This window comes from Aspergillus nomiae (genome assembly GCF_001204775.2).
Source record: "Aspergillus nomiae NRRL 13137 chromosome Unknown contig00104, whole genome shotgun sequence".
NCBI lineage: Eukaryota > Fungi > Ascomycota > Eurotiomycetes > Eurotiales > Aspergillaceae > Aspergillus > Aspergillus nomiae.
In genome coordinates, this window is record NW_015378159.1 from 1 (window position 1) to 12865 (window position 12865).

Below are 12865 nucleotides of genomic sequence, written 5' to 3' on the forward strand. Positions count from 1 at the left end.
TTTTTGCGGGCGACCTTATCCTTCTTTTCGCTCCGGGGCAAAAGCCCGCCATGCTCCTTGTCGAATTATCCCCTGGCAGCCGAAGCTCAAATCCCAAAACGTCACGAATCACCGTGCGACAAGTGGGAGTACACTATCTGAAAAACCGGGATACTGTAGAGTGTCCGGCCCAGACGTCTATTTTAACAAGGGGGAAGGCGATGATACATCAGATGACGATGACACTGCGAGTGAAGCAAGCGTTGACGCTTCCGCGCGTCCACTCAGTGCGTATGTGGCTCAGTTCCCTGAGGACTGTCAGGTGGAATACCGCGTGAACCCCCATGGACGGTACGTATGTCTATCTGCTCCCTTCTGTGTGAGCCTGGAAGGACGCTAGTATGCTAAGCCTTCTTACATAGCGATGTGCTGATGAACTACTGGGGTGGTGAGTGCCCGTTTTGTGATGGCCTCCATTATTATTGTCCCGGTTGTGGCCCTGCCCGCCTGTTTCCAGACCTTTGGGGTGGGTGTGGTGTGGATCAGGCCTGTCCCGTCTGCCTGGGTTACAATTTTGCCATGGACGACAAAGACGCGTTGAGAGTAATAGAATACTATACAGATAGGCTTCATAGAGGCGATGCTAAATGTGACGGGGGATATGCAGAAATGAAACGCGAGATCCTCGACATGGTACGGGAGCGATATGAGAGGATCAATGCGCAGAGGGAAGAGATGGGTTTCCCTTTCTATGATGTCAATAAGATCGTAGAGGGTTGGTTTGAGGACGACGATGATGACGATGACGACGATGACGAATGAGACTCTGGCTCTGTGCAGCTTTGCTCGCCAATTATCTACTAGGACCCATGAATAGTGCTGTGAATCCCCTATAAAGGCACCCTGAGTGTGCGCCCATCTCTTTGTCAACCTCCAATCAAAGTTGATATCACTCTGGGGGCTTTACCATTGCGTTATACTTACAACGGGGACACTGGGAGGTTATTTTTGCTGCCTTTGCTGTTCTCTACGAGAAATGAAACATAAGGTATTCTACTATACTATTATGCCCCAGGCTCCAAGCTCACACTGAAGGTATTGCAATTGAACATCTATTCAATCATGTTAGGCCCAGCGTAGGCCGAGAACCGGACCGTAATATCGAGCTGTCGTACCACCAAAGAAGGAACGTATCATAGTTATCAACTCCGGGGGTCTAATTTTGGTTAAGCTATTGAGACCGCCATTGCTTCCCAGAAAGAAAAATTGCAGGACCTGCTGACATTTGTGAATAAGTACAGTTTGCCGCACCGCTCCAGCAAGATATCCATAACCACCGCCAAGAAAGCCATCCACACGCCCTAATGCTGGATTGTTGGGCACGGCACACGAATCCACCAGTCACATGTGTGCCTGGCGATCCTCGGATGATCCATCGGGGATACTAAAAACGCGCGGCTGCATTTATTGCTTTTTAGCGTGGATATCTTGCATATTGGATCTCCTGCCCGCCGCGAGGATCTGCCAATCGGTGGATCGCAACGGCGCCCGCAGCTGCAGCACCACGAACACGTCGATATGCAAGCCCGTTATACAGCACAGGCTGGTAGCTTTCATTGTGCTTATATGCATCAGGACCATGATGACGAGGCCTCGTGATACCGCTCTCCTTGACCGCCGTGATTGGGAGCTTGTATTTCTACGTGGACCTCTGCCTCGAGTATGGTAGGGTGTGAACCTTGCTCTTACCAATGGCATTAACTGTGTCCTTAGTAGCCCTTGGGCTTATAGCTCTGGTTGGGCAGAGTGCTGCTCGTGAAGACTGCAAATGTGTGAGTTTGCTTTTATCTTTACCTTTCATTAAGCTTTGCTGATATGTCATTCTTCACAGGCCCCGAATGAAGAATGCTGGCCCACGCTGACCGATTGGGCCGAATTGAACGACGCTGTCTCGGGCAAGCTGATACGAAACACACCCGTTGCTGAACCTTGCTACTATGGAGATGAGGATGACCAGAAGCTGTGTGATACTATTGTCGATCAATGGTCGAATTCAACCTTTCAATCCCTTCAGCCGACAGGATATTGTTATCCACTTGACTACGCCTGTCCTGTTGTGTCGACACCGACAGGCACACCACAGACTGAATGTGACCTCGGCCCAGCGCCTGTGTATACCATCAATGCCACAGAGCCTGAAGATGTGGCGGAAGGAATCCAATTTGCCAAGACGCATAACCTGCGACTTGTTATAAGGAATACTGGTCACGACCTGCTTGGGCGGTATGCACAACGCCATATGGGAGAAACTATCTATGAAGCATTGCTGCTAACACTCAAGCACACACAGGTCACAAGGATATGGCAGCTTACAGATATGGCTCAAGTATATCCAAGAGGGTCTTGAATACCATGAGGAATACCAGTCTCCCAGCCAGTGCCAACACACTAGCTGGACAGGAAGCGCCTTCACTGTTCGAGGAGGCTATCTCTGGGGTGACCTCTACGCTGCTGCCTTTGAGCGAGATTTGATAGTTGTCGGTGGTCAGGATCCAGTAAGTGAGTTCATCATTCATTGAAGGAGCTCGTAGCTAACCTAGTATTGTAAGACGGTCGGCGTGCTGGGCGGCTATCTCCAAGGTGGAGGGCACTCTCCCGCCAGTCGCGACTTCGGCCTTGCTGTCGACCAAGTCCTAGAACTGAAGGTCATCCTAGCATCTGGCGAGCTCGTAACTGCCAATGCCTGCGAGAATAGAGATCTCTTCTTCGCCCTGCGTGGAGGTGGTGGTGGAACATACGGAGTAGTAGTGTCAGCCACGCTGAAGGCGCATCCATCCCGTCCAGCCATTACACATACTCTCATTATCTACCCATTACCCAGCCGCAAAGACCCATTAGCTACCACTATGGTGCTTATCGACGTGGTTGCGGAAATCCTTTCCGCATATCCCACCTTATCTGACGGCGGCTTTTCAGGGTATGGCGGATGGGGGATTGACAAAATAGATTCTCCAATTGCGACAGCCCCGATACCAGTCATGGAGAACGGTGGCTATTCTCATGTCTTCGCGAAGCTGGACGACAGCGATGATGCCTTGGAAGAAGCGCAACGATTTGTCCATGCAACGCTTATGCAACGGCTACGGAAATACAATGGCTCTGGGATCATGATCCAGGAGAGTTGGGAGCGTTATTCCTCGTTTGGGGACTATTATACTGCCGCGACAAGGGCTGAGCAACAGGTTGGATTTAGCAAGATGGCGCTCACGTCGCGCCTTCTCGACAAGGCGTCTCTCACGGGCGACACAGCACAGCTTAAAGAGATGCTCCGTGTCACGTCCACAAACTCCCCTGATGTTCCGCAAAAGGCAACCATATGGACCATGCTTTTTCTCGTCGGTGGAGGAAAGGTCCTTAATAGCCCCACTAATCCTTCCACAGATCGCTACGTAGGTGTCCATCCCGCCTGGCGCAACGCTTATCTTCTTGCTATCCCAACGTCGATCTTGCCGGAAGATGCAGACGACATGTCATTGAAAAGGATGCAGCATGATACCACTTACCGAAAGACCGATGCATTGAGGGCGTTGGCCCCGAATATGGGCAGCTACATGAATGATGGCGACCGACACAATCGTTGGTGGCAAACTGATTTTTTCGGTGACAATTATCCTCGACTTCGGGCCATAAAGGATGAATACGACCCGGACCATGTGTTCTACTGCCCTACCTGCGTGGGAAGCGAGGAGTGGAGGGAGGTTCCACTGGAGGATACGGTGTATGGCGCTCTGTGTCGGGTTTAAGGATGACAAAGTTTTCTAGTTGTACGTTGTACATACTATGAACTGCTGGAGAACCGAGGCGTATGGCATGTATATCTTACGTGGGCCACATGTATCTAACAAACAGCTTATATACATGTAATTCCCTTCGAAATTTGACACATTCTCAATACTGAAGAGTAGTCTGGATTGAGATGGTTAAACAAAACACCGGTTGCTCGAATTTCTTCTGCATTGTGGTCGAATTGCAGCGATTGACGCAAATAGGCAGAAGAAGGATCGACAAAAGTTGCCACTCAACATCTAGCGAGGCCTTCGGAATGCAATATTATGGTCCACTCTATTGTGGGTCAGACGCTAGGTAGTAGGAGGCTTTGATCTTGTTTGGGCATCTGTACAGCTCGATCTATGTTGCAGCGCATGATTAACATGCACCCCTTGCATCAATAGCAGGCGGTCTGTAAACTTTCTAAAAGGTGGTTATGGCCACGGATGTAGGGTTAGGAAATAATCTCTTCTATATAGATAGCCACCTCAATATTATCCTGAACGCCTAATTCCCACCTACAAATTTTCTGGAGCTACTCTGTATGGTTAAACCCATCCCAGTCTATCAATACAAGCGCCCAGCTATAGAATGCGAAACAAGTATCATTCGTACCAGCGAATGCTCTGATTTAGTGTCTGCAGAGGCGATCCTCATAGGGCAGTGTGTACACATAGTTTTACTATACAGGCATCTTCTGCACTCTACCCAGCTCTATGTCAGGCCCTTCATCTGTAAACGTGTTGGAAACTTTGGAATGGGCCGGCTCGGTCAACTTGACAGTGCTCGAGGAGGCTCTCCTCGACCGTTCGGCGGAGATGGACTTTCGGGATATACTTCTGCTGAAAACCGACTTAATCCCTTTTGCGGTGCCCACAAAATTAACATAAGACTTGTACTGGTTGCAAAAGACCCGGGCAGCTGGTAAACTCGAACATGTAATTGCGATAAGCAATTCCATCATGGCCAGCATCCAACAATACCAACTAGTCCTGGACGCATCATAGGAGAAATAATACAATAGAACAATGAAGTAGAGTCTTATTCCAGCAATAACGGGGGTCAAGTACCCCACGACGAATATGGAACCAAGGGCGATCTTCTCACGGAACGAGATCCGCAGGTTCCAGCACAAGATCGCCGGAAGCGTAGTCACAACTGCATCTTGGATAAGCGCGACAACTGTCGCGACGATGATATGTGCCGCTTCATTGTAGCACTTCCATGTATGCGATTCCCTCCATAACGGATCAATCTGGTTCCAGTAGGCGTGGATTGGCTGGCATGACCCGAAGATAACCGCGAGAAACGCAACACTGGATCCGACGACGGAATATATGCTGATCCACGTAGCGAGCATGAAACCTCGCGATATCGACCGGAAGCCCATTCGACGGTAGAAGAGGAGAACAGAGGTTCGCACTAGTCCAGAGCCGATCACATAGAGCATCTCCATTGCCAGTGCCAGCTGGCGTTGGGCGAGAAGCTTGGGAAGTGTATTGTCCCATGTGTGGAGGTTTGCGCCGTAGACTTCCGAGCCTGTTAGCGTCAGTTTATGCTGCTTCTGCGACGGCTGGTGAAGAGCGCACTGAGGACAAATGCAACTGCTAATCCGAGAACGGGGACCTAAACAGTTAGCTATTTGACGATAATCGTGTACACAGTTAATGCAAATACCACAGCCAATCCAGCATAGAAGTCATCCCAACCGCCTCGACGCTGGATAACGCACCTCGCCCAAAGTCGAACTCCAACCGTCACCAACGCAATGCCGCCAAAAACGGATGCGAGGACAATACTTGATGGTCCATGCGACTCCGGGTCGATCACATTTGGTTTCGGCCACGATAGCATTACTTCAGGTGGAGGCCGTATACCCCCAGGCATTGTGGTCAATGCCAGAAAAATTCTTCAGGCCCGCCACAGGCAGTGGAGCAACATTAAAGTAATAAAAGGACACAAGAGGCGCGAAGAAGGGTGGGGTGTTGGAGGGCGTGATATGTCTACATAGTGTGGCCGGCATCTACAGACCGTTGTTACAGTTAAATATATGCTGTACTTTTGTCAATCCTGTCTGTTTGGTACAGTCAGCGACGTCATGATCCCCAACTATATTCAGTAGACATATCAACCAGAACTCGGTGGAGAAAGATCCACTTTTGAGAGACATCGGAATAACGCTGGAGGCTGCAAACCTTCCTTCGCCCGATAGGCGACATTCACAATAGTCGATTGATAGGAGATGGCTCGTTCTATAATCCCTCATTTCAAATGGGGACATAATAATCAACACGAGAACCTTTTCTTCGTGCCTCCTCTGTGTCTGAGACTGGTTTTGAAACGCCAGGCGATCGACCGACTAGTCAAATGAAGCGAAGATCGCTGCCATATGATGGTGTAAGCTAAGAGAACTAGTCTATAGTCCTCCCTATAGCGCACGTTCTAGACCTATGTCAGAATGTAAGGCCGAGTCGGGATCCGTCGGGAAGACGGATTTGGTTAGCTAACTTGATAATTTATTCAGCTTCTCACGCGCAAACGATACCCACGGAGGAAAATGATACGACACGGTTCGAAGGTCCTTGTCAAGCAAAAGGCCTGGAATATACTCCGGAGTACCTCCAGGGTAATTAAGCTTGGACAATCCGTTCGTTGGAGTTGAAAATGATCTGCTGATGGCGCCGAAGCTTAACAAATCCGTGACCCTGATTGGCTACGATACCCAACCCTAAGGCATTTCTGCTTGGGAACTTTCCTGGTGGGTCGAATGGTCACCAACATGATAGGATAAACCGCCAGCCCAATTCCACTTGACACAAATTTCGGCTCCTGCAGGATCTCGTAGTCTCAGCATGCCAACTTTTCAGTCTCAGATTAGAGTTATGGATAATCACACAGAGTTCCCAGCCAGATGGAAACGGCAGTGTAGACGAGCACAGGCCAGGGTAAAACACAGTTTGATCGCCCATGACCTTTACACGCCCATTCTTGTGTTTCAAAAGACCTGCCCTTGGCCCTGTTATATACTACACTTAGTCTTTGTTAGACTTCCACTTGCCATGGCTCGTGGACCAGTAAGTATGGCGATGCGTGTACTCAGCCTGCAATCTATCCTTCCCTTGGAACCCTAACCTCTACCCTGACCAGCGAGTGCATATTGGATAAAATGCCTTATCATGAATATTTGCCCTAATATTACCATAGTCGCCAATACTACTCCCAAAGCAATGCAATTTTAGGGAAGCGCAACGGAAATGTGGCTGAGAACCACTGGATTTTCTGTACCCATGCTCACGGTAGGCCAGTTCTTTTGGATGGCTCCCCAGCATGTAACAAATTTCACCGGGCTGCTTTTTCACCCTCTTCGTGTATAGGGAACCACTCACTGTCTACTCCTAGCGTCTTCTATGGCGATGAAATTGTTTGCGTCCACCCTGGTTCAGGGCTCCACTCTCATCCTGTCGATCCATAGGATACCTGCTGCCATGTTAGCCACGATGACAGTGGAGAAAATGATCAACGGCGTGTGTACCCATTGGCTTCGTTTCTCTACTCCGTATTATAGCGATTGGCAAGTCCAGCTGAAAAGCTTTCGGGATTTGCAGCCGGAGTTTCCTTTCTTTGCCCTTTGCCCTTTGCCCTTTTCCATCTTCCATTTTATTTTTATTTTTTATTTTTTCCTTTGCTCTTCGTTCTTCACGAGTACTTCTATTTTCTTTTCTTTTGCCAAGTTCATTCTGGGATGGGATGATGGTACAGAAAACTCCTGCCTGTGGGGACTGATTCCAGGTTCAATACGCGCAATATGAGAACCTACGATAGCAGTGTACATCCACTACTAGATATGTTCGCGCATCAAATAATAATGTGATTATCAATGTCAAACCTATTTGACCGTTGATCTTGTGATACGCAATTTGAGTTTCTCCCATTCGCCCCTAATATTCCTTCAATCATTTTAGGTTGCTCCCTAGCCTAAGGGGCAATGGATCTTCAAGCTTCAGTTCCGACTCATATGAATTTATACAGTTCACTTGTCTTTTACCTACAGTGGTTAATCTAGTTTCAGATTAAATTACAAAAGTCAGACACGGGTGGGGTCCGGGTCAGGATTCCGCTAACAATATATAGACCAGTGCTCCTGGAGTAATATAGGGATCGGAAAGTCGCCGAAAGCTTTGCGAAAGCCTTGATAATCTTTATTAACAAGGGCCTGAGGACTAATAGCCGAAAATGGTATGTTTTTCATGATAATCCCTTGGTCCATGTGGGTATAGTGGTACAAATCTGGTGTCCTGCAGACTGACTCGCTGTACTATGCAATTTCAATCTGCAGGTCTTGACGTAGAAGGTGAGAGGAAGGCCAGGATTTTGTGTGTATTATTGTTTGTCTCAAATGTCCAGCATAAAACATTCAACAGCCTGTGAGAGAATGCTCCACTTAGAAGAGTAGAAATTGTGACTTTTGTGCCAATCTTCCGTTGATATTTCCTCCCTTGGGCGAGTATCCTGCTGATATATCGTGGATGCAACCACAACAGCTGGCAGGGTAGAATGCCTCTCGAGCGATGGTGTTGGAGTTACAACAACACAGTATCGCACCATCCACTACGCTTGATGCATTCGGGCTCTGTCGTAGGTCCAGGCAGCGGAGGAATATGCGCCAACATAGCACGCTTCGACGTTGCCATGACTGCCATACAGCTGTTCAAATTTTAGGTACCGATCGCTTTCACTCCAGAGCCAACAAATGAAACCAAACCAACCGCGCTCATCTTCACGTCAACTGCCTCTCCGTCCACCAAAGCTCGTCCAAAACGCGATGGTAGATATGTCAGATGAACACGTGATTCAAATACAGGCTGCCATTTAAACCTGGGGTCTGCCGTATTTATCAACGCAGTCCAACCAGACACCATGACATATCTACACAAAGAGCTGAGGCTTGCCATGGAGGCCAGAAACGGCCCCAAAACTAAGAAACATCTAGACAACGGCATCCCAGCTACCGTTGAGTACTTTGTTCTTGCGACACAAAACAGGGATTACGCGATTCTTGAGTTGTTTGTGTCTCATGGCTTGGATATCAACATAGATATAAATGATTTCATCCTATTAGCATTAGTGTAAGTCCTACAGCAATCCTGTTATCGTTTGGCTCGGCTGATAGCTCTACTAGCTATACCTTTGAAGATAAGAAACTCCTTGAATGGTTTCTGAATCACGGCGCGGATCTTAACAGGATATGCTGTATTCGTGATTGTATATCGCTCTCTTACGTTGTTAGAGATGCATTTCTTGAGAGTATTCAATTATTATTTAGTAAAGGAGGTTAAATTTATCATGGGTAGCTTTTACATTACGCTGCGATGCGAAATGGAAGTTTTGTAGTTTTACAATTTATCTATAACCAAGACCCAGGATATAATAAGTTGTAAATCAACAAGTTATTAGACGTCGATTTACCAAATTATCTAATAAATGAACGAAGTGGTCTAGGAACTCTTTTGCACTACGCGGCCAGGTGCGGCTCGGTGAAAATGGTAGAGTTTCTGTTGGATATGGGCTCAGTCCCCAGTTGTTGTGACCTTTATTGCCGCACTCCAATGAGCTATGCTGCTCGAAGTGGGTATCTTGAGGTTCAACAGATACTAAATGCCGGAAGAAACTTGGGCGAGGATATCAGGCAGCATATTTAAAGTAAACTATATACTTAACTGTACCACTTGGACCAATTTTTATGCTTTTTAGGATTTGTCTGATAGGGCTAAAAGCTTTCGGGGATTTTATAAAGTCTGTGTGGGTTCTGTATCTATGATGTCGTGAATGAATACCTCCTGCCCTTATGTTTCGGCCAGTTTGTCTTACTGGATCTTTGTAAATGTAACTTGTGATTCTTGTATACTTTGTGACTACGGGCTGTGTTACAGTGTAGATTAGTAGACAATAAATGATGACAATGTCCTTACCCCAAACTAGTGGTAGAATTGAACTTCAGGAGCTCTCCCTGATTTGATTCACAAGGTCGGATAGCAACTTACTATAGTCAGTTAGTATTTGACTTCTCTGGGGTGTTGAACGTATGAAATATTTTCAATAATGCTTTCCTAAGTCTGCCGAGTTTGCCAATTATTCAGAGCATTGAATTGGGTAGGGTAGATGAGTGAATTTCTCTACAAAAATGGGCTTTTGAGAGGTCTGAAATCACACAAAATCTCTATATTGCGATCAACACGGTCCAACGCCCCCAACTGGATAGGCGGACTAGAATTACAGGCGGTATATCTAACTTGGTATCGGATGCCGCAGGAAAGGTATACGCATCAGTAGTATCAATGGTAAGTCAATGAAACATCGTCAATTGGTGACGTTCATATCTGCGTTGTCTGTCTGACTAGCTGTATATGTGCAAGTAGTAAAACCCAGCTGGGTCAACAAAGTTCTCCAACAACTCATCCGCCCGCCTTTTCCTTTCCATAGCAAGTTCCACCTGCCGTAAAATAGCCAGGTTCACAGAAACGTCGTCCAATGCTTTCCTAGAACCTCTAAGGGGCTCTATAGTTGATGGTGACGTGGCAAGAGTCGCAGTCGTTGTTGGTGCCGTAGCTTCCCTTGTGGTGGCCACAGGAGTCCAGGATCGATTGTGCGGTGTTACGAATGGTCTTGCCGTCGAGCTTGTGTTCTCCGGCACCGTTGGTGGCATAGACCATGTAGCAGTTTCCAACCGAGAATTCAGACCCATCACCGTAGTCTTTACCCTCGTCAATCCTTCGGATAGCCTCCTGGCAATCGGTGATGCTAGGAGAGTTGCTCGAGCCTTTGCAGCTTTATGGGCAGTTCCCGTTAGCAAGTTCGGCCAGAGAATGTATAAGGGAAAGCTTACTTGTTGGCATAGCCAAGGCTGCCAGTCACAAAGAGTGCGACGTTGATGAGAGTAGTGAATTGCATTGTGATAGATTTGAGAGTGTTGTGGTTTGTGGTGTGGTGATTGCGAGTGCTGGATGTCTTGGGATCTGATTGCTATGAGATTCAGAACCGGGGAATTGCCATCCTTTTATAATACACATGGGAGGTCATTGTCCTCGGTTCGAGAGGGAGGATTACGTTGCGCATCTGGTGGAAGTGACTCCAATCTGACCGTGGAGACCTCCAAGCGCTCTCGCGCATTGAAGCTTCTTGCCCTCGTTGAGGATGATTTGATGTAAGGGCGAGATTGATGCAGGCGACTATCCACATTACTGCCACATCACGGAGGTGAATTGACTCCGATGCAGTTCCCTTCCTATACAGGCAGGAGATATCTCGTCGGATATCGGATGATTCCCACATTTACTTCGCCCGAGTCGATATCCATGACTCTATCCTCATTGGAGAAGTATTCCTTTTCCAATCTTGTGTTAGTGACCATTTCTATTTCTCTCAGGCCACAGCAGAACCGGCCATGCTTACTATCACTTGCGCACAATTCATTATATCCAGAAACGTACTAAGCATTCATTTCGTAATGCAGTCACCAGTTAGCCATCCCTTGCTGCAGGGTCCCGCATCGACCTGAAGTATATCGGATCACGGCGGACATGAGGCTGTACCATTACCCAACATGGAAGGATGTTCAGTAGCATTCAAACAGAAATGGGGCCCCAAACCCCGATGACCCACAGTGAACACGCGGAAATCTAATATTTGCGATCGATTTCAAACCTTGCTCGATCTACGTCGAGTCAGGAAGAGCATCGTTCGGTTGATGTATAGCCGAGACATGACACAGCTTGGGGTCCAAGACATCTTGGTCAATCAAGCTGTCTAAAAAGCTTTGTTTTTGTTGGTCCTGCAGATCTCTATGGGGGCGAGATCCGGATGGTGTTCCAGAGATGCCCTAACATGATCTAAGCTCCATTACCAGTAGGCACAAGAGGGAATTATGCACACTAATACAATTTTGACCCAGCTTTGGTCTTCTACTACTCCATACCCGATTTATGAATACGAAGGGATACCCACATTCCACATCGTGATGTGACTGATCAGCTCACCACATCGGCGGTCTAACTGAATTCATTACATAAAGATCAACGGGCCCACTGCACAACTTCGCCCCGAAACCAGCACATAGCTCAGGAGCTCTACGTCATCCAGCATATACTACTCCAACCGCCTGAGCTATGTGGAGACTTATGTAAGGACTCGGTTTATTGCCCTGCCTTGCGAGAATCCTCCAGCCTGTCTTCGCATCCCCGGTTCGACCAACATCGACTTGAAACGCGATTCTCCGTTGGCTCCCTGGGGCAACCCATTTTGATGACCTTAGTGTTAGACCCCGAGAGTGATTCTGGATTTAACGGCTGCTACGACAGTTGTCCTTTTCCTCAGGGATATCCTTGTTAATTGGGTATTGTCGCCGAAGCTACTATGGGCCGTTGACCACAACCTTGCCTTGGTCCTCTTGATTCTGTCGGTGTTATTTTGTCGCGACGCACTGGTTACTACGTTCTGATATTCTGCTGGGCCCTCGTGGGCCTTGTGATTTTCACATGCGTCTTCTTTCCGTCATAAACGCGACTCTTTACCTCTAGACTAGTCGCTCTACGGTAAGGCCTTAAAGCTAGACTGACCAGGCCGAGGGAATCCCCGCAACAAGAAGGTCTTTATTGCTGCGAGGTAATCGATAATACAACACCTTTCCTCGGTATATATGAAATTGACAGTGGTAAGGTGGGAAAGGACGCGCTACGAGAATCTGGGAAATGTGTTGCATGTAGCAAGGCGAACGTATAAAAGGGGTGGCAGAGCCTTTCTGGTTACTAATTTCCAAGCAATCCCTGGAAGAAACAGAAAATAAGAGAAAGGAAAAGAAGACAGACAACTCTTGGCTCGTTGACTTAGTCTACGTATCTGCGAGGACCATCCTTGTTGTGAATATATCTTTGAGGGTATACTGATGATGAACATATCTCTCGGCATCACTGCGAGTATAGGAATAGATGCGCCTGTTTGGTTTGCAAACTTGAAACAACACAACCGGCAAAACTTCGAAAGACCAATAGTATTGTCTTGCGAG

The 12865-nt window shown here is 47.6% G+C and overlaps 4 protein-coding genes across 4 annotated transcripts; 2 read left to right on the forward strand and 2 right to left on the reverse strand.

The window, feature by feature from the left end:
• Window positions 1-50: 50 nt before the first annotated feature.
• On the forward strand, window positions 51-801 carry ANOM_005872 (uncharacterized protein; the record flags this gene model as incomplete). The annotated part of the gene is made up of 3 exons (XM_015551129.1): window positions 51-100; window positions 160-330; window positions 402-801. The coding sequence occupies 3 exons, from the start codon at window positions 51-53 to the stop codon at window positions 799-801; spliced, it is 621 nt and encodes a 206-aa protein (XP_015407678.1).
• A 929-nt stretch (window positions 802-1730) lies between these two features.
• Window positions 1731-3782, forward strand: ANOM_005873 (uncharacterized protein; the record flags this gene model as incomplete). The annotated part of the gene is made up of 4 exons (XM_015551130.1): window positions 1731-1811; window positions 1871-2262; window positions 2330-2534; window positions 2589-3782. The coding sequence occupies 4 exons, from the start codon at window positions 1731-1733 to the stop codon at window positions 3780-3782; spliced, it is 1872 nt and encodes a 623-aa protein (XP_015407677.1).
• A 707-nt stretch (window positions 3783-4489) lies between these two features.
• ANOM_005874 (uncharacterized protein) lies at window positions 4490-5694 on the reverse strand (the record flags this gene model as incomplete). Its single annotated transcript, XM_015551131.1, has 2 exons — window positions 4490-5395; window positions 5485-5694. The coding sequence occupies 2 exons, from the start codon at window positions 5692-5694 to the stop codon at window positions 4490-4492; spliced, it is 1116 nt and encodes a 371-aa protein (XP_015407674.1).
• A 4658-nt stretch (window positions 5695-10352) lies between these two features.
• Window positions 10353-10755, reverse strand: ANOM_005875 (uncharacterized protein; the record flags this gene model as incomplete). Its single annotated transcript, XM_015551132.1, has 2 exons — window positions 10353-10632; window positions 10691-10755. The coding sequence occupies 2 exons, from the start codon at window positions 10753-10755 to the stop codon at window positions 10353-10355; spliced, it is 345 nt and encodes a 114-aa protein (XP_015407673.1).
• Window positions 10756-12865: the final 2110 nt, after the last annotated feature.